This window comes from Manacus candei, unplaced genomic scaffold (assembly GCF_025592945.1).
Source record: "Manacus candei isolate 608988 ecotype Guabito, Panama unplaced genomic scaffold, ASM2559294v1 h1tg000086l, whole genome shotgun sequence".
Classification (NCBI taxonomy): domain Eukaryota; kingdom Metazoa; phylum Chordata; class Aves; order Passeriformes; family Pipridae; genus Manacus; species Manacus candei.
The window spans coordinates 6,424,878-6,443,028 of record NW_026138134.1 but is presented as its reverse complement, the minus strand read 5'-3'; the positions used below and the strand labels follow the sequence as shown (position 1 = coordinate 6,443,028).

Genomic DNA, 18,151 nt, shown 5'->3' with positions numbered 1-18,151 from the left:
GCCAAACAAACAAAAAAAAAAGAAAACTAAACAGACTGAAAGATGGAAAACCACTCCCTTGATTTAGTTCGGTTACGCTGAGGCTTTGAGTTATCTAAAAATCTGAGGAAATAACTAAACCATCAGAAAACGTGCAAAGGTTTTGCCTTTTCCACTCTCCTGGGACACAGAACCATCAGGGACAGAGGACAGGAGCCACAGCCCTGTTATCTGCATGACACAGGCACTAAACCCACGCTGGATGTCAGCTCCTGTCAGCACAGAGCAGCAGAACAGGGACTGGATCATCTCAGAGCTCAGCAAGGACCAGCTCCAGTCCTTACACTGCAGGATTTCCCTGACTGATGAGAGCTGGAAAACCCACCCAGATCCCTGGGAGAGACCAGGGTGGGTCCTGAGAGCCACCTTGGCATTTAGTCTTCGGTTAGGAGCCTTCCCTCAATTCCTTGGGCACCAACTCCATGCCAAAGGTGGGGTTATCCCTCCTGCCCTGGGCTGCAGCTGAGGAGTGAGGAAAGCACTGGCAGCAGAGCAGTGCCCTCAAAGCACTGAAGGGATGGAGTGGCATTATTCTGGAATTCCTTTTCTCTGTGCTGCATCCATTTAAATACTCTCCACTAGGGATTTTTTTTCCTTCCTTGCTTTATTTAATTCTTGTTACAAAAATGAGATGTCAGCGACCTGACTCATTGCTGTGCCATATGTTTGGTGTCTATTTGCAGCAGCAGGTGAGGATCTCATGATTCAATTCCCACCTGTGCCAAGGTCATTTTAACACTAATTTTCTCTGTAGGAAAACATGGAATAAAAGCAATGAAATCCATGGAAGACACGTATATGTGCTGTGCACAGCTTCAGCATTGCCCATACGAACAGGGACTGCACATACCCCTTTCCATCCCTGCACAGCAAGTATTAAACAGGAAAGCATTGCCTAAAGCCAACATCACCAAGGCAGAATGTTCTACAAGCTTGGCCAGACCCTGGAAAATAACTTGTCAGCTTCCTTCTGCAGCTTCATTTTTCTTTTACTCTTTACTGTTCGTGCTTAGAAACTTCCCTTTAAAAAGAGGAGAGTAATCACCAGGTGACAGGACAAGGTGCCTTAAGGGATAGCACCTGACACTGGGAGACTCAAGCCACAAATGCCAGGGCTGATGAATTTACAGATCTGTCCTTCCTGGAATGAGTCTGGGTCTCGCAGCCTTCGCGTCGTTCACCAGAGTCCTGCTCCCCGCCTTGCTCAGCGCCGGGTCCTTGCCCTGGAGCAGGGTGATGATGTTTTCCCTCTGGTGCCTGACCGCCAGCTGCAGGGCCGTGCAGCCGGTGATGTCCTCCACGTCCAGCAGAGCCCCGGCCTTGATCAGGGTCTTGACGATGGCCATGTTGCCCTTGAGCACGGCGAGGTGCAGGGGCGTCCAGCCCACCTTGTTCCTGGCGTTGACGTCGGCCCCGCACTCCAGGAGGTTGATGACGGTGAGGAAGGAGCCCCTGAGGACGGCGAAGTGCAGGGGGGCCCAGCCCGAGCCCTCGGGCACGTCGGGGTCTGCCCCTCCCCGCAGCAGCTCGCTGACCACGGGCTCGTCGCCGTAGCGGGTGGCCAAGTGCAGGGGGGTCCAGTCCATGCTGCCCCGGGCGCTGAGCCGGGCGCGGCTGCGCCGCAGCAGCCGGATGATCTCCACGTGCCCTTTGAAGGAGGCCAGGTGCAGGGGGGTCCAGCCCTTGTCCGTCCTCAGCTCCACGTTGGCCCCGTGCTTGATGAGCTTCTCGCAGATGAGCAGCTTGCCCCTGACGGCCGCCAGGTGCAGGGCGCTGTAGTGGTTCTGGTCCAGGCTGTTCACGCAGGTCCCGTTCTTCAGCAGGTAGTGCACCACCCTGAACTTGCCCCTCTCCACGGCCACGTGCAGGGGGGTCCTGTGGTTCTTCTGCTTCCTCTCCAGGTCGGCCCCTTGGCTGGCCAGCAGCTTCACCAGCCCCACGTGGCCGAAGCAGGCCGCCACGTGCAGGGCGGTCTTCCCGTCCCCCTCCTGGGTGTTGGAGTCGGCCTGGCGGGACAGCAGCACCCGCGCCACGTTCTCGAAGTTGTTCTGGGCCGCCAGGTGCAGGGGGGTCCACCCGTCCTGCTCCTGGGCGTCCACTCGGGCCTGGTGGTCCAGCAGCAGCCGGACGATCCTGTCGTCCCCGCTCTGGGCGGCGAAGTGCAGGGGTGTCCAGCCGTCCTCGTCCGGCACGTTGGGGTCGGCGCCGTGCTCGATGAGGACGGAGCAGATCTCTGGCAGCCTCTTCTGCACGGCCATGATGAGCGGGGTGTAGCCACAGCCCACCTGGCTGTTCACGTTGGCTTTGCAGCCCAGGAGGAACTTCACCTTCTCCACGTTGCCCTGGATCACCATGAGGTGGAGAAGGGTGAGCCCGTTCTCGTGGACCCTGCAGATCTCCTCGGACAGGATCTCCTCCGGGCTTTCAGCCTCGCTGTAGGGAGGTGGGAGAGGAACCTCCTGGTTATCTGTTTCTAAAGGCAGGGAGACAAAATAGGAGAAAAAAAGAGTAAAACCCAGTGAAAGTGCTCAGTGGGAGGGAGAGCCTGTGGCTCTTCCTAGACTGGAATGAAACAAAATGAGGCCAGTCCACTTCTCTGCAGCCTCTCAGAGGGCAGTGGGACATTTGGCCTCTCCCTCATGGGAACTGGATCTGCTCTTTCCTGTAGAGTTCATTTTCCTTAACTTAAAACATCACCCACATGGAAAACTTTACGAGCCACATCCTCCTGCAAAAAATAGACAATTTTGGCAGGCTTCCCCTTCTTTATTTTTCAATCATAAAGAAAGTCCCCTACTTACCACCACTCCTGGTGTCTCGGGGGAAGGTGAACTCCTCTTTGTCACACTCATTTTCAGGAAGGAAAAAGAAAAAGCCGTAAGATAAAGGTGCTCAACTGCATTCTGTGATGTCTGCACACAGTTCTTGGCTACTGCTCTAGAGTTCTGTGTTATCATTTGAGTTTTATAATTTTCATTATTGATTATCGTTTTATTATCATTTTCACCCAACCCTGTTATTGCATCCAAAACTCAGCTGGGCAAATCAGGACACAACAGGAATGTGGGAGCTTGAAAATGATCTCTGGGCATCAATGAGCTGCTCCTCCTCTTCCTCCTTTGCTCCCAAACAAACATATACTCTGCTTCCTTACTGCATCAGGTGCCTGTGGCAGCATCAAAGTCATTCCCTTGTTTTTAGGGACCCCCAGCCCCCCCTACACCTCTTCAACCCTCTGTGCTCTGGTCTCTTGTTTCTTGCTGACTGCACAGCTTGGCAAAACCTCTAAATGCCAACAGTTCTCAACCCCTGTTTCTCCCCCTGTAAAGCTGAGTTCTAGACACAGTTCCACTCTGGTAGGGAGGATAAAACTGCACGTTTCTTATCCCCTTCAATGAATTACAAGTGCACGACCTGTGCAAACACACTGAGCAAAGGTGCTGAAGTGCTCTTGCCTGATGAGAGGGGGAACACACTCCCAGCACAGGGAGAGGACTCTGTGGGATTTCCTGAGTGGCCCTGGGCAGTTCTCCTCACCTGCTGGTTCCCAGAGATGGCAGGTTTGTGGGACATCTTCCTGACCAGGCGCTCGTTCTCCGGGTCCACCACCAGGCTCTGTATCAGTGCCAGCAGCATGTCTGTCTCCACAGGGATATCTGCCAGGGCAACACTCTGTCAGCTGGGCAGCCTGCCCAGGGGCTCAGATCCCAGGCAGGACACAAGTCTTCCACGTGGGAAGAAAGGGGAGAAAGGATACAGGGGATGCCTGACAGCACGTGGGCAGCAGGCAGTTAAATCCCGGGGAAGTGACACACGAGTTTGTTAATCCCTGCAGCTGGTTTTTGGGTAATCCAGTCACATTCCCACCTGAAAAGCTTGGCCTTTGCTTGGGGTCCTGGTCCCAGCACCTCTTCATCAAGTCCACCATCTGCTGGCACTCCCCGGGCCAGTCGTCGCTGATGAGCTCCAGCCCCGGCCTCTTCCCCGCGGCCACCTTGACGATGATGGCCATCATGTTGGCTCCTGCAACAGAGCAGCATCCCCGGGGCTTTTCCTCTGGGAGGGCAGCTGCAGTGAGCACTCCCCAACTGCAGAGCCAGGGAGAAGGGCTCATATTTACCTGCATAGGGTTTCTTCTGCATCAGCACCTCCCAGATGACGATCCCGAAGCTGCGGGCGAGGGGAGATGGTGAGCAGCCCCCCCCCACGGGTACAGAAAATGCACTTATTGCTCTTACCCTCTTGAGAAATGGGGAAATTAGGGAAGAGGGTTTTCAGGATGGAAGGAGTTCACCCCCCAGGCCAAAGGGATCAGGTCTTATGGCTCTATCTCACTAATGCCCCAGTGAAAGGGTTGGTGTAGTGAATTAGTGACTTAGAGCCTTTCCTGTGAAACTTGGGCTCTCAGTGCCTTTTTTTCATTTTATTCACATTGGGTTTTAGGGGCCTTGACTACTGCAAGTTCATGGGGCCGTGCAAATCCTCCTTTGCTTCTTGCCTTGGGTGACTGTGGGGTGTAGAGGCCAAGGAGACAAGGAATTTCCAGACATTTATATGTAGCTTGTGTAAATATGCTTCAAAGCTCTTTGCCCCAAACGAAAAAAATCACATTGAAATCTCTTCTCCATCTGTTACTGACCACAGCGAAGCTGGATCCTGAAGCAGACAAGCAATATTACAGTTGTTTTAAAAGCAAAATGAACCCAAGCAGTGACTGCTATGAAAGAGCAGACACTGTGTGTTCTGGGCTCTAATCTGACTCATTTTTATAATAACTTCCAGCAACCAAACAGGGCGTGATGGCACCTGAGGCAACACAGTCAGCAGCTCACATGGGATGGGTGCTGCTGGTCAGGGATGATGATTTTCCACAGAAAATCCCCCTCCCTCTCAGTCTCCAGCACTGAGGTGGGGGCACTCTGTCCCTCCCAGGCTGTTCCCCACGTTATAAACCAGGATTTAAACGGAATGAGGCAGTGTGCAGCCCCTCTGGCTCTGTGGGAGGGCTCAGGGAGCTCCCTGTGTGCCCCCTGGCAGCCCTTACCTGTACACATCGTATTTGATTCCCGGGGGTTTGCTGTTCTGCAGGAACATTTCGGGGGGGATGTAGCTCAAAGTGCCCCTCAGAGCAGAGCTCTCGATGTACTGCATTCTGCTGGATTGCTCCATCCACTTGGAAAGCCCAAAGTCTGAGATCTGCAAGCACAAGCAGTGAGAGCCTTTCCCCTGGAATGCTCATCCCTCATCCCTCCTGTTAGCTGGGACGTGCCCCCCTCCCTCACGATCAGGGACGTGGGCAGGGGCCAGGCACTGAGACTTGATAAAACCCTGTTAAACTGCACTCAGTCCCTGCCACTGGCTCCAGCAGAGCAGCCTTTCCTCCTAGGCTGGAGCCTTAAATTCCCAGGTCTGGCACAGATTCCCGGGATGACCTCGAGACTATAATCTAATTTATTTACCAGTTGCTTCCTATAAGCCCCAGTGGCCAATTTTTCACTGAGTGTTCCTGAAGAACTCGATATACCAGGACTCTGCACCTGTTTGGCAAAAATAACCTTTCCCTGTTTGAGACAGAACCTGTCCCTTCAAACACCCAGTGAGGTCATACCTTGACGTGCATATTCCCGTCCAGGAGAATGTTCCCTGGTTTGAGATCCAGGTGCAGCAAAGGGGGTGTCATGCTATGCAGGAAGTTCATAGCCAAGCCCATCTCGTGGATAACCCGGAATTTGAGCTGCCAAGACATTTTGTGAGTGGGCAGAATTTTCTCCAAGGACCCTCTGGCCATGTATTCCATCACTATCCCCAGAGGGCTGTTGCAGACCCCGTAGATGGTGACAATGTGCTGGAATTTGATTTTCTCCATCTTGGTTGCCTCCTCCATGAGACAGTTCATGCTGGTCCTGGAAAAGTGAAAATGAAAAATAAAACAGGAAGTGGAACCCAGAAGTTGCCTCTGTTGATTCCCAGGCTCAGGAACTCTGCAGCAGCTCGGTGAGATCCAGCCTTTCCCAGCAGCCCTGCCCACCCCGAAAAGATCCATCCCAGTTTGCCCCTTGAATTCATGACAATGCAACCACATCACGGGGTGGGACTGGAGGGTCTTTAAGGTCCCTTCCAACCCAGACCTTTCTGGGGTTCTATGGAATTCCCAAGGGATGTTCCCTGGCGCCAGGAGCGGGCAGAGCTCGGTGACCCGCGGTGTCCCCAGGCCGTGCCCTGCCCTACCTGTGCCTCCACCTCTGCCTGCAGCCTCCTGGCCCTGAGCAGGGTGAATGTGGTCCCAGAGGGAGCCCAGCCACGCCCGTCCCTCACTGCCAGCTCTGCCAGCCCTGCTGCACCCAGGGCAGACCTGTTCCACTGCAGCTTTGCATCTCCCAACCTGCCCGACGGGTCGGGGTGCCCGGAGCGCTCTGAGAGCAGCCAGGCAGCAAAGGGCCAGGGTTGCCTCTAAAAAGCACACCCTGGGAATCAATCTGGGCCTCCAACAGCACCGTGCCAGGCCACTAATAGATCTGAGATGGTTCAGCCAAGCAAATCCCTCTGCCAGGCTCCCCCTGGCAGCTCCCCGCAGTGACACGTACCTGGGTGGGGAGGAATGTCAGGGACCTCACAAAAATGGACAGAGGCAGAAGTAAAACTGATTAATTAGACTCTCCCCCCCCCTCAAAAAAAAAAAAAGGAGAACAAAATGCAAGTGTGATATCTGCAGAGCATAAGCAGTGCAAACTGAGGACAGTCACTGCTGAGGCTGACCCAGCTCAGTCGTTGTCACTAATAAGAAATCATAGTAGGGGGGGATTTTTAGCCAGGCAGCACATTCCCAGCTTGAATGGAATACAATTTTAAATTAAACTACTTCATCAATGTTTTTCCATCAGTTCTGCCTGTACTATGTGTGTTATCAGCAGTGATTACCTGGTTCTGCTCCATCCCCAGCCCCAAGGTGGGTCAGCAGAAGAGTCTCTGCAGGTGAGAGACAGAGCAAAAAGCAAAGTGAAGGTGCAGGTGCCCCAGTGAGAGCAAAGAGCAGGTCTGGAGGCTCCAGCAAGTGAGGGAGCAGAGCTCTGGGAGCCCAGCAAAACCAGCTGTAAATTTTCTATCCCTCAGCTTTAAACCTGGTGTTTTCAATGACTGATTTAGTTTAACAGACACACATCAGCCCCAACGTCCAGTGAAAGCTGCAAACAAGTGATCAGACTGCTCTTACCCACAGGCCCACGTTTAAGGTGCCTTTCAGCCTCAGATTCCAGCCCCAACTGTTCTGATTAACCCCGTTCTCCATGTTCCTTCCCCCTTGCACATCCACGCCTCAGACAGGAGGGGAGGCAGAACTCCAGACCACCAGCGCTTTTTCCACTCCCTTTGGGTACCAAAAACTTGGCTTCCCAAGGAGAAGCAGCCCCATGAACCTTTCCCTCAGAGTTTTAGCCCCCAAGCACTGCAGGCAGCTCGGGGGGACAGTGTGAGCTGAGAGGGGGGCGCAGGGTTACCTGTCCATGCCGGAGTCCTGCAGCAGGTACGGGGAGCATTTCACGGCATAAACTGTCCTCCACCTCCTGTGCTTCACCTGGTACACGTGCCCAAAGCCTCCACTGGCCACTTTCACCCAGTCATCCTCGAAATCCTCCCTGTTGAAGACGGTCAGGCTGCCCAGCTGCCGCTCCCTGGCCGCAGTCATGGCACAAGAGGCAGCCTGGCTCTCTGCCTCCTGCCTGGCTGCTGGCAGAGGGGGAGAAAGGAGCTCCTCCTGTTCCTGCCCTGCTTGGGGAGTCAGCCCAGGTGAGCCCTGGGACCTGCTGCCAGGAGGAGGATCCTGCCTGTCACTCCCATTTATCATGCAGAGCAGCTGCATGGCCTGACTCCAGGAATGTGTCTGCTGTTCCCTAAAGCTGCCCTGCTCTCTCCTATCCAGCACTCTGTGGGAAAATGCTCCAAGAACACGAGATGGTGCAAACAACAATCCCCTTGCAACTGCACTGGGCTTAGGGTGGGATTCCTCACCTGGGCCATCAGCACAGGGGAAAGGGAGGTAGGAAAGGGAAGGAAGAGGGAAATCCATGAGGCTCCTGTGCAGCAGGCTAAAGAAGGAAAAAACACTCCAGAAAGATAAAGAGCAGAGAAAAACCCCAGAACTAGAATGTGGTGAACACAAGTCCATGAGCCTGAGAAAATGCTCCAACAGAAACACAGGAACTGTGGTGGTCCCGAGCAGTTCCCTCGGGGATAAACCTGCTCTTGGGTGCCTGTCAGAGGTGTTTGGAGGGATGAGGAACACTGCTCTGAGCAGTTCAACCATCCCCCCGTGAGCAGCAGGCACAGCACACATCCTTGGCTGCGGCAGGGATGGATGGCATTGCCTGGGCTGAGCACACAGGTCTGCAGTGACCCGGCTCTCCCTGCAGGTGAGGCAGCGTCACACACAACGTGGGGCTGATTTCCTCGGCTCTGCTGCAATACAAAGGGCAATTACTACTTCTGCAGGGCGATTGTCTAATTGTCACGGAGTTTTGACCTGGAACTTTTAGCTCTGTGCCAGATCTTGAAGAAATTCTTGGAGGGAGACTGAGCCAGGGGGAAGTGTGAGCTGTTTTCCTGTTACACTCGCTGCAAGGCTTTAGGGAAAGAAGGAAAAGGTAAAAAGCCAGCCGGGCTCTGCAGCCTTTCAGGGAGAAAAAAAAAAACCAACAAACATTAGAAGGTGATTGTTGCCAATTCCCTGCCACGCCCTAAGGTGTGATGCTTCTGGCACAGGTCCTGCCCTTGCCACCCCCACTCCCACCTGCTGGCACTCACCTGCCAGTGCAGTTTTGGAGCTGAGACAAGCCCAAGGGGACTCCATTTCCCTCAGGTTCAGGCACAGGCAAGACAAACACTTACTGCAATGCTCAGTTTTATTACAGAGAGTTCAGGAGAAGGTGAGGGAGTAGGGGAACACAGTCCATGGCTGCAGAGGGGCTCTCTCCCCACCAGACCTTTCAGGGGTGCCCATTTCTGGGCAAACAGCTCCGGCCTCAGACACGTTCCAGGGTCAGTTTTAATGGCATTACAATACCCAAGTGGGGCTGTCGTGCTGACCATTTACATCGTGGCCCCAAAGACAGGGAGATCCCTTCCCAGAGGTGCCTTCCTCGTGCCTCTCAGCTCCTTCCACACTCCAGGGATGCTGCTTCCTCCTTCCCCACCAGCAGCACCTGCACAGGCAGCAGGAATTCATGGACAGGATGGAGAAGCCCCTGTTCCTCCAGAACAGAGGGATGTGAGGCTGGATCCCAGGCAGGGCTCTGCACAGCACCCCCTGAGCATCCCCCAGCTGCCCTCCCCCACCCACAGGGTCTGACAGCCCCTCCCTCGGCCCTTCTCTGCTCTGCAGTTTGTGGGCTCGCTCATGCAGAGGGAAAGGAGGGAAGGGGAGATGTGCTCCAGGCAGAGGTGGGACCCCTCTTGCTCCCTGGGTCAGCAGAAGCTCTACAGAAGCACTACAATGTGCAGGGCAGGACCTGTTCTCCCCTGGTCACTGCAGAGCTGGTGTGGGAGCTGCAGGACCAGGAGCTGCTCCAGGCTCACAGCCCATGGATGTCTCCAAAGGGGGGGTAGTGCAGGGGTTTGGATTTCTGCCTGTGGTGCAGCCAAAGGCTTATGAAGGCACTGCCCAGGACAGCAAAGCCAGTGAGGGAGCCCAGCAGGATGGGCAGCAGCACAGCAGAGCCAGGACCTGGAAACAGAGAGAGGGAATCAAGAATGAACAGGGTGAAGAGAGGGGAACCCATCTTCAGAGCATGCCAGGCAGGTGTGGCAATTCCTATCCCCAGAGCAGTAAAATGGGCAGTGCCTTTTCAAACACAGCCCTCTGTACCCTAGAATGGCACCAGTAAATTGTCTTTGCATAAACAGCTAAAGGAGAGATTTGGGATGGTACCAGGGGATTTAAGAAGTCTCTCACGTTCATGATGCACCAGGTTCAGTGTCACTCTTTTCTAATACCTGGACAACATCTGATTGACATTAACCTTGACTCCTCCCATCTCATCTCATCTAAAACACAGGCACTGGAAGGAAGAATTAGTAAATATCTCTCACAATTGTTTTGATGACATTCCTCATTCTCAGTCAAAATACCACAACGTGCATGAAAAGTCTTTACAGATCCATTCTGCCTCATTTTCCTCCCCTTTCCTCCTTCTAAAGCTTCAGTTCCTTCAGAGGATGTGCTTGGCTGTGTCTCCTGGCTGAAACTTTGTTGGATCTGATGCTGATTAACCATCAGGTTTGGGGTTTAGGAAGGCCAGAACAAAGGTGGGGAGTTGTTGGGGTATATTCTAGTCATAGCAGATGTCTGTCAAGAAAGCTGTTAAAACTAATGCTTTTCTTTTTTTTTTCAGCAGAAAAAGCTGAACAAAAACTACTCCAAGAGAGAGAGACAGAGAAGGCAGAAGAGGAGACCCACCTTCCACAGGTTTGTACAGAAACCTGTCCTTCATCCTCCAAACTGGGCCAAATGAGATGAGGTTGTGCAGGTTTCCATGGCTGTTCCTGTCACTGGGCTGCAGAACTGGCTCCACACTTTCCAAGCAGTCCTGGCAAGGACATGGAAAACTTCTGAAAGGGTGTTGGTGGCACCTGAACAGAACCTCCTGCCCCAGGAGCCCACAGCAGGCACAGATCTCCTCAGATTCCACCTTTTCCAGCTCTGCTGCCATTCCAAAAGCTGAGTTGCTAATCCTTGGACCAGCAGATGTGTAAATCTGTATTCCCTGGCTCCCTTTCCCTGGGGATTAGCAACTATTGCTACCATTTCATGTCATTAACTCCCCTCCCAGACCTGAACTAAGGGACTTCCCGGGCAGGGGTGACCCTGGTGTGGTGGCTTTGGAGGCAGCAGATCCCCCCTCAGTGGTGCCAGAGCAGCCCCCCAGGTACCTGCTCACATCCCTCCTTTCCGTGCAGACACACGTCCAGCTCGCAGTGCAGGTAGGCCACCGAGTGGTTCAGCATCTGGAACAGCTGGATGGTGAAGCTGGCAGCTCTGGACCTGCTGCTCTGCAGCAGCTGGATGTGCCTGCACTCAAATGGCAGCCTGGAGCAAAGGGCAAACAGGTTCAAATTGCAGCTGAGGGAAGGCAGGGAAGAGGGGGATCTGCTGGCAGGGGTCTGCACCAGCTCTGAGCCACAGCCCTGCCCTACAGGAACAAAAACCCCCAAATGTCAGCACTGCAGGCTGTGCCTGCCCTGCTGTGGAGGACACAGCCCAAGGGCAGCAGAACTGTTCCCTGGAGGCTGATTTTGGTACGAGCAGTGAAATGGCTGCTGTGCTGTGACAGCCACTCCCTGACACGTCTCACACCCCAGTGGTTTTGCAAACATCAGCTCAGGAATCCTCCCATTCCCCTGTGCTCAGGTGAGGCCAGAACAGCTGTGAAATGCTGCTGGGGGAATGGGAGCCTGTGGAGAAGCCTGGCTGCCATCCCAGCACTGCTCTGCTCCCAGGATGTGCCATCCCAGCAGGAAGGGCAGGGATGCTGTACCCTGACACCTGGGACAGCACCTGTGGGGGATTGGGATGGCTTATCTACATAAGAAATGTAAATGATTATGGATGTGGGGAATTGGGATGGTTCATCTACAGAAATCCAAGGGAGATTTCTTCCCCTGAGGTTCTGTGCCTTATCAGGCCCTCGGTATTAATTACCAGGCTGAGGGAGCAGAGCACTCCTGGAGTTGCTCACACTGCTTGGAGCTTGCTCCAAAGAGCTCAGCCCGCAGCCACAGGACACAGGAGAGGGTTCCCTGAGGATGCCAGGGGAGGTGAAGCCCATCCCATCCCACGGGCTCGTGTCCCACCTGCGGAACAGGCAGCACTGGGCTCCCGGGGCCCCGGGGCTGGCGGAGGGGGTCACACAGCACGAGTGGATCTGCAGCAGGGGCTGCACCAGGGGCTGGCTGAGGTTGTCCTGCACGGCCACCAAGGCCAGGAAGGTCTCTGGGGAAGGTGCTGGAGGCCCGTGGGGCTCGGGGGCTGTGTCAGCAGCGGGGCTCAGGCTCATCTGCACCGTGTAGTTGCCGGAGCCGCAGGCGTCGTCCCTCACCACGGCCAGGCTGCAGGGAAAGAGGAGGAACAGGGGAAAAGGTGAGGCACAGCCAGGCAACAGGGACTGCCTCGACCTGTCACTGCAGACCCTTGTAAATATTGACCCCACCCTTAAATCCCGCAGCAGGAATGACACGGAGGGAATGGATTACCCATCCAGGACGGTGAGCTCCGGCTGCAGCCCCCTCCTGTGGTGAGAGTCCCCCGGGGCGCTGGGCTGGGCATCCAGCAGTGTCACCACAGTCACCAGCCCTTCAGCTGCTCGGTCTGTCACCTCCTCCGTCCTGCCCATCTCCTCTGCCTCTGTGTTCAGTAGCAGCCCCTCGGATGAGTCAGTGCCTGCCACACCCAGCAGGGAATCCCCCCGGGCTGGCACCGGGCTCCCGGCAGGATGTGAGGGGCTCTCTGGGCTTGGAAGGAGCTGGATCAGGTCTCTGGCTGGAAGCATCTCAGCATCACTGCCAGCTGCTCTCTGGAAGGCAGCAGAGTGAGTGGTGACCTTGTTCCCAGGCCTGGCAGCAGAGACAGCCAGTGCTGCTGTGGGAGGTGGCCCGGTGGCACTCAGGGCACTGCCAGGGCTGGAATGACCAGGCTCCTGTTCCATGGTGTTCTCCAGGATCTCCTTCTCCAGAGGGTGTCTGGGGGACGCAGACAGGGGTGCCTGGGTGGGCAGGTGGCTGGTGGGGGCTGCATCTCCTTTTGCTTCGCCCTCGCCCTTCCCCACAGCGGGTGTGTTCACCCTGGGCAGCACCACGCTGGGATCAGGCTGGGGGGCTGCTGTGGGCAGGTGATGCCCTTTCTTGCTGGTGAGTGGAGCAGTGGTCTGAGCACCCTGGGCTGCAGAGGGAGCAGTCCCTGCTGGGGCAGCCTGGGGGGTGCCCTGTGTCCCTCGGGGCTGTCTCTGCAGGGCAGCTCCCGTGGGCACAGAGGGCTGTGCTGCACTCGAACCCAGCTCCTTCCCCAGGGCTGCTGGGGGTGGGTGCTGTGTCTGTGTGTTCACTGGGGCTGACAGGGACACACTCACCCCCAAGGATTCACCGGGTCCTGCTTTTCCTGCCCTCGTGCTGCTTTCAGTTGGCTTTGGGGTTTCTCCCGTGCTGGCCCGTGGGAACAGTTCAGTGGGAGCTTGGAGGGCTTGGTCACCTTCCAGGGCTGCCAGCAGGGGCACATGTGCAGGAGCAGGAGAAGGTGGGCGTGCAGCAGAGCTGGAACACACCCTTGGGTGGGTCACTGCAGCCCCAAGTTTCCCAGGAACCGTGGTTTTCCTTTGGATCTCTGTTGAGAAGGGAGCCTGCACTGGGGCTGCTGTTGGTCCCTCTGTCCTTACAAAGGGCTTGGGCACCATGGGAGTGAATTCCAAGTGGTGAGGGAGATCAGGTTGTACGGAAGTGCTGTGGGTTTGTGCTGCTGTAGCAGGCACAGGGACCCCTCCTGCAGGAGCTGTGCTGCCCAGGGCAGCCTCTCCGTGCTCATTCCCAGCTGGAAGCACTGGGGAAGCTGAGGACGTGCTGGGTACCACGGATGGCAGCAGCAGTGTGGTCCTTGGGAGCCCTTGGGACGTGGCCTGCAGAGGTTTGGTGCTTGTGAGCCCCTTTAGTGGGTGTTTTGTGGCTGCAGCTGAGCGTGAGGTCCCACACTCCACGCAGGGAGCAGGGGCAGAGCTCGGGGTGGTCCCTGAGCCCTGGCCAGGGGGGGCAGTTTGCAGTGTCCCACCGTGCTGGGCATGGCCTGCAGCCCCTGTGCTGCTGGCCACGGGCTGGGCAGGCACTGGGAAATCAAGGAGTCCCTTTGCTGGCAGTAAAGGAGTTACAGAATGTGGCTTTTCAGTCGTGGGAGACACTTTGGAGGAAGTGTAGGGGCTCTGCTGCGTGGGCAGCACTGATGGTGCCCCAGGGGAGGTGCCAGGCTCTGCCAACATCCTGCTCAGGAGCAGTAAATCAGTGCCCTTGGCCTCCTGGGAAGGGGGAGCAGGGATCTGCATCTCCTCTGGCATCCTGGGAAGGTGCAGGGCCTGCCCTGTGCTGCTCATCCCCATCCCTGGGTCCAGCAAAGGACCTGGTGCTGAGGTGGCAGCTTGGCCCAAGCCCACGGTGGCTCTGTAACTGGGATGAGTTGGCTGAGGAGTCACCTTTGCTCTCTCTGCTTGTTGGTTGGACACAGTGGACAGAGTGGTTTCAGATTTACTGGTGGGATAAGAGGAACTCGTTCTCCCGTGGCTGCTTTCAGGGGTGCCCACGTGTGTGCCCAGGTGGGTGGCTCTGTGGTCACCTTCCCCCTGAGGAAAGGGTGAGTGTGCCCTGTCCGTGGGCAGCAGGATGAACACAGGCCTGAGCAGGACCAGGCTGGAAGGACTCAGCTGGTGTAAGTCTGCCAGGTCCAGCACTGAGGAATTCGACGCTGCCAGGATTTGCTGGACAGAAACCAGCCCCCCAACACTGGCATTTGGGAATGTCCTGGGCAGAGGGGACTCCTGCAGGGGTCGAAGGCATATCATGCCATCAGTGCTCTTGAACAGGAAGGACAGCTTTGGGGCTGAGGTGATGGTGAGGGGGTCTCCTCTGCCGGTGCTGAGGTTCCTGGTGGCTGCATCAAGAGCCCTCCTGAACTGCTGCACCAGAGCCTGTGCCAGCTGTGCTGGGACCTCACCAGGGACACTGGGCACCCCTGGGGCAGGGTGTGCTGTGGCTGAGCTGGGCTGGCTTCCCCCTGCACGGGGCGAGGGTGGTGCTGGGGCAGGAGCTGCTGGGCTGGCAACGTGCTGGCTCTGGGGGGCTGCAGGGGCAGAGCTGTGCCAGGGAGCTGCCTGGGTCCTGCTCTCACAGACTCCAGAGGGGCTGGGCACTGGGCTGGCTGGTGCAGAGCCAGTTCCAGCTGTCTGCTGTGGGAGACCTTTCCTTCTCTTGGAGTCTTCCCCTGTGCTCACCTGCAGTGTCACAGCAAAGGCCTCCCGAGGTACAGGGTGGGCAGGAACCCCCTGAGCCTGAGACCCAGAGCCAGGGGCTGGGGGGGAAGTTGTTGTTGTGTGAAGTCTCTCAGCAGAGCTGGGGATGCCCATGGGCTGCAATCCAGCACGAGCAGGGAAAGATGCACCTGGTGGCTGAAGCCCCTCCTGAACAGAATCCCAGGGCTGAAGGTCTGCATTCCCAAAGCCAGACATCCCAGGAGAGGGTGCAGATGTTACTTCTTTTTGCTCTTTAGTAGTCTGGGAAAGCTTTAATGCCGAAATCCCTGATGGGCTTAATGAGGATGAAGTAGCAGAAGCCTGTGGGCTCTCAGGGGATAGAGATTTTCCAGGTTTACTTGTCACCATCCCATGATCAGCATCTCCCTGCAGAGCTACAACTGTGATTCCCTGAGAGCTCCTGTTGCTTTCCTGGGCAGCAGGTTTGGTGCAGTTGAGAGCCCTGTCCAAAGACAGGGGCTGTTGTCCTCCAGTTGTGCCAACAGGCCCTTGAATTGGAGATGGACTTAACCCACCAGGAACTGGGGATCCCATCAGGAATGAAGAGGAATGGACGTGGCCTGGTGGCAGTGTCTGCAGAGCAGGCAGCTGGGTTGGGTGTCCAGAACCATTTGTTACAGCTGCTGTTGAATTCCTGCCTTTGCTGCCTGTGTTTTCTTCCTTCAGAGGCAAAGCAGGGGAAAGCTGAGTGGCCCTGGCATGTGTTGTGCTGGAATAGGCTGCATCCAGGCCCCCTGGAGCTGGCTGTGGTGGGACTGCAGAAGCTGTAATTCCAGCATCCATACCCTGGGTCCTCTCCAGGTGTGCAGGAGTCAGAGCTGCTGTGCTGCCAGGCTGGGCCTGGGGGGTTGTGTGCATCCCTGGGGGGGACCAGCCCAGCCCTGCACCTCCAGGAGCAACCCCAGCTCTGCTTGGAGATGGAGATGCTGCTGTTCCTTTTCCTGGAGGATGAAAATGGACTGTTGAAGTCAGGGGAGATGTTTTAGGCTTTGTCACCTCCATAAGAACAGAAAGGGAGGGGACAGCTGTGAACTGGGGAGAGTCCTGGTGTGGCCCCACACTGGGAGGGGGCTGGGGCAGCCCAGCAGCAGGGCTGGGACCAGCCCCAGGGATATCTCCTGGTCTCTGCAGGGACCTGCCTGGCTGCTCCAGAGCTGTGGTAGCCTGGGATCCTTGTGTGGAGACAGGGATGCTGAAGCTCCCCGAGAGCTGGCCAGGCCAGGCATGTCCAGCCTGGGGTTTTGAAGCTGCTGTTTCTGTGTGCAGGGGCTCAGACACCTCCAGGGTCCCAGCCAAGCCCCCAGGCAGCAGAGCTGTCCTGTTTGCAGCTCTCCCTGTGGCAGCAGGGCTGGAGTCAGCCGTGGTTGCCTTGGTGGGATCAGCTGCTGGGCTCTGGAAGTGGAAGGTCACCCCATCCAAGTCGTCCTCTGTCCCAGGGAAGCCCTCGCTGGGCACTGGGCTGCTCTCAGCTCTGGGCTGGGCCCATCCAGGGAAGCCCAGGGCCAACATGTCACTGGCATCACGTTCACTCCTGGAGGCTCCTGAGGAACAGAAAACAAGCCTTTGGCCCTTTCAGTTGCCCAAGAACCTTGCACAGTTTGCAGCAGTTCAATGGAGCAGCTGCTGCCTGCCCAGAGCCACGGGGAGGATGGGCAGCTCTGGCACTGCCCTCTCACAGAGCTGGGACAGACCTGACCCTCTGCACCCTCTGAGGGACCCAAAGCATTCCCCAGCCAGGGGGGAGCCCTTGACCTTCCCTGTGCAAGGATCTAAACACCTGAAGGTGCAGGGGGAGGAAACCCTCAGGCTGCCCAAGGACAGCAAAGCAAGACTAAAACAGCCCTGAGGGAGCTCCCTCAGTGGCTCTGCTTTAACTCTCGTCCTTCCCAGCACCCCAATCCCATGAGGAGCTCCCTGACCCACGCTGGGTGACCAGCAGCACAAAGCTGGTTTGGTCTGACACAGAGCAGGCAGAACACAGCAACTTCTCCACCTTTATATTCTCTGATCAAAAGCAGACACTTTGCCAGTTTAAAAGGCAGACTCTGGGTTTAAAAGGTTGTCTTTTTGTCCACAGATTTTTGCTGGTTTTTTTTGTCTTCACGTCAGAAGCTTTGACCTTCCCAAGTATCATTTCCAAACCATTGATTAAAACATTTATTGTACTTTCCTCTCCCAGAACTTTGAGCGTTTTTCCCTGAGGCACCTGCCAGGAAACAGGCTGATCCACAAGCTATAAAAAGGTGATTATGCATTTGAGTGTTATGCATTTAAATTGGGGAGTTTTTGACAAAGCAGAGCTTCAGCAGATGAAATCCCTGGGCTTGGCATCCAGGTGTGGCGCCTCGAGATTCCAATGTCCCTGTGGACATTTGGAGAACCAGCACTGCTTTGAGGCAGCAGTGAGCAGGAAAAGCTGCTATGATGGAACTCAAAAAGCTGATTTATTGCTAAAAAAGGGAGGTAGGTTAACAGGTGATGGAGATTGGTATGTTAAATCTATAAAATACTTTACACTGGGGGTTTTGTACAAACAACTGACACTCCCATGGTTTAGCCCCAACACAAGTGATCTGTCTATAAAGACAAGCACTTACTGAACTGAGGTCTTAAAGTGGTGAGAACAGCCACAAACACACCCTGCAGGGGGACAAGGTAATTTAAAGAAACACACCAAAACCCACAAAGAGAATAAAATCATTAATCAGGTGGAGAATTCTTATCAGGCTTAAGATGATGAACTGTGGTGCCTGGAAAAGGGGATTCTGAACAAGGTTTCACCAGTTTGATCCTCAGTGCTGCCTGGAACTACTCTGGGAAAAGGGACTTTTTGCTCTGCTTTCCCCACCCTGAAGAGAAAATACCTATTTTGTAAGCTCAGGTAAACAGCACAGGAATGTCCTGAGTGGGGCCACAAACACCCCCCAGCTGAAAGCCCCCAAATCCTGAGCTGCACAGGCAGAGGGAAGCTGCTCCTGCATCCCAGAGTTGTCTCAGGCTGCTGGCACAACACTGAGCATCCTTTCTGTGCTTGCTGATAAGGGAGGAAACAAGGCAGAGAA

General features: G+C 55.6%; 2 protein-coding genes across 5 annotated transcripts in view; both read right to left on the bottom strand.

Annotated features, from left to right (window-relative positions):
• Positions 1-572: 572 nt before the first annotated feature.
• Positions 573-7,720, bottom strand: ANKK1 (ankyrin repeat and kinase domain containing 1). The gene is made up of 8 exons (XM_051812193.1): positions 7,533-7,720; positions 5,648-5,942; positions 5,084-5,235; positions 4,160-4,209; positions 3,907-4,062; positions 3,577-3,695; positions 2,841-2,886; positions 573-2,512 (listed from the first exon to the last, which is right to left on the bottom strand). Exons 1-8 carry the CDS (start codon positions 7,718-7,720, stop codon positions 1,164-1,166), a joined length of 2,355 nt encoding a protein of 784 aa, XP_051668153.1. The 3' UTR covers positions 573-1,163.
• Positions 7,721-7,873: 153 nt separating this feature from the next.
• Positions 7,874-18,151, bottom strand: part of LOC127482128 (nascent polypeptide-associated complex subunit alpha, muscle-specific form-like) — an 11,741-nt gene continuing 1,463 nt past the window's right edge. For 2 of the 4 annotated variants that reach the window (XM_051812146.1, XM_051812147.1), the window contains exons 3-7: positions 12,280-16,630; positions 11,881-12,135; positions 10,960-11,116; positions 10,487-10,616; positions 7,874-9,754 (exon numbers count right to left, since the gene is read on the bottom strand). In XM_051812146.1, coding sequence (XP_051668106.1) covers positions 9,603-9,754; positions 10,487-10,616; positions 10,960-11,116; positions 11,881-12,135; positions 12,280-16,630 — 5,045 coding nt within the window. In that variant the 3' untranslated portion in view covers positions 7,874-9,602. Of the gene's footprint in view, positions 9,755-10,486; positions 10,617-10,959; positions 11,117-11,880; positions 12,136-12,279; positions 16,631-18,151 lie in introns of those variants that run through there. The other 2 variants (XM_051812149.1, XM_051812148.1) reach the window with 2 other exon arrangements.

What these genes read in the sequence shown, in the direction of transcription:
- ANKK1 (XM_051812193.1), bottom strand. Translation starts at nt 7,720, where the DNA reads ATGACTGCGGCCAGGGAGCGGCAGCTGGGCAGCCTGACCGTCTTCAAC. An exon ending in GCAGAAGAAACCCTATGCAG is followed by an intron (nt 4,063 to 4,159) that starts GTAAATATGAGC and finishes GCTCTGTTGCAG; the next exon opens with GAGCCAACATGATGGCCATC. An exon ending in CCGAGACACCAGGAGTGGTG is followed by an intron (nt 2,513 to 2,840) that starts GTAAGTAGGGGA and finishes CCCTGCCTTTAG; the next exon opens with AAACAGATAACCAGGAGGTT.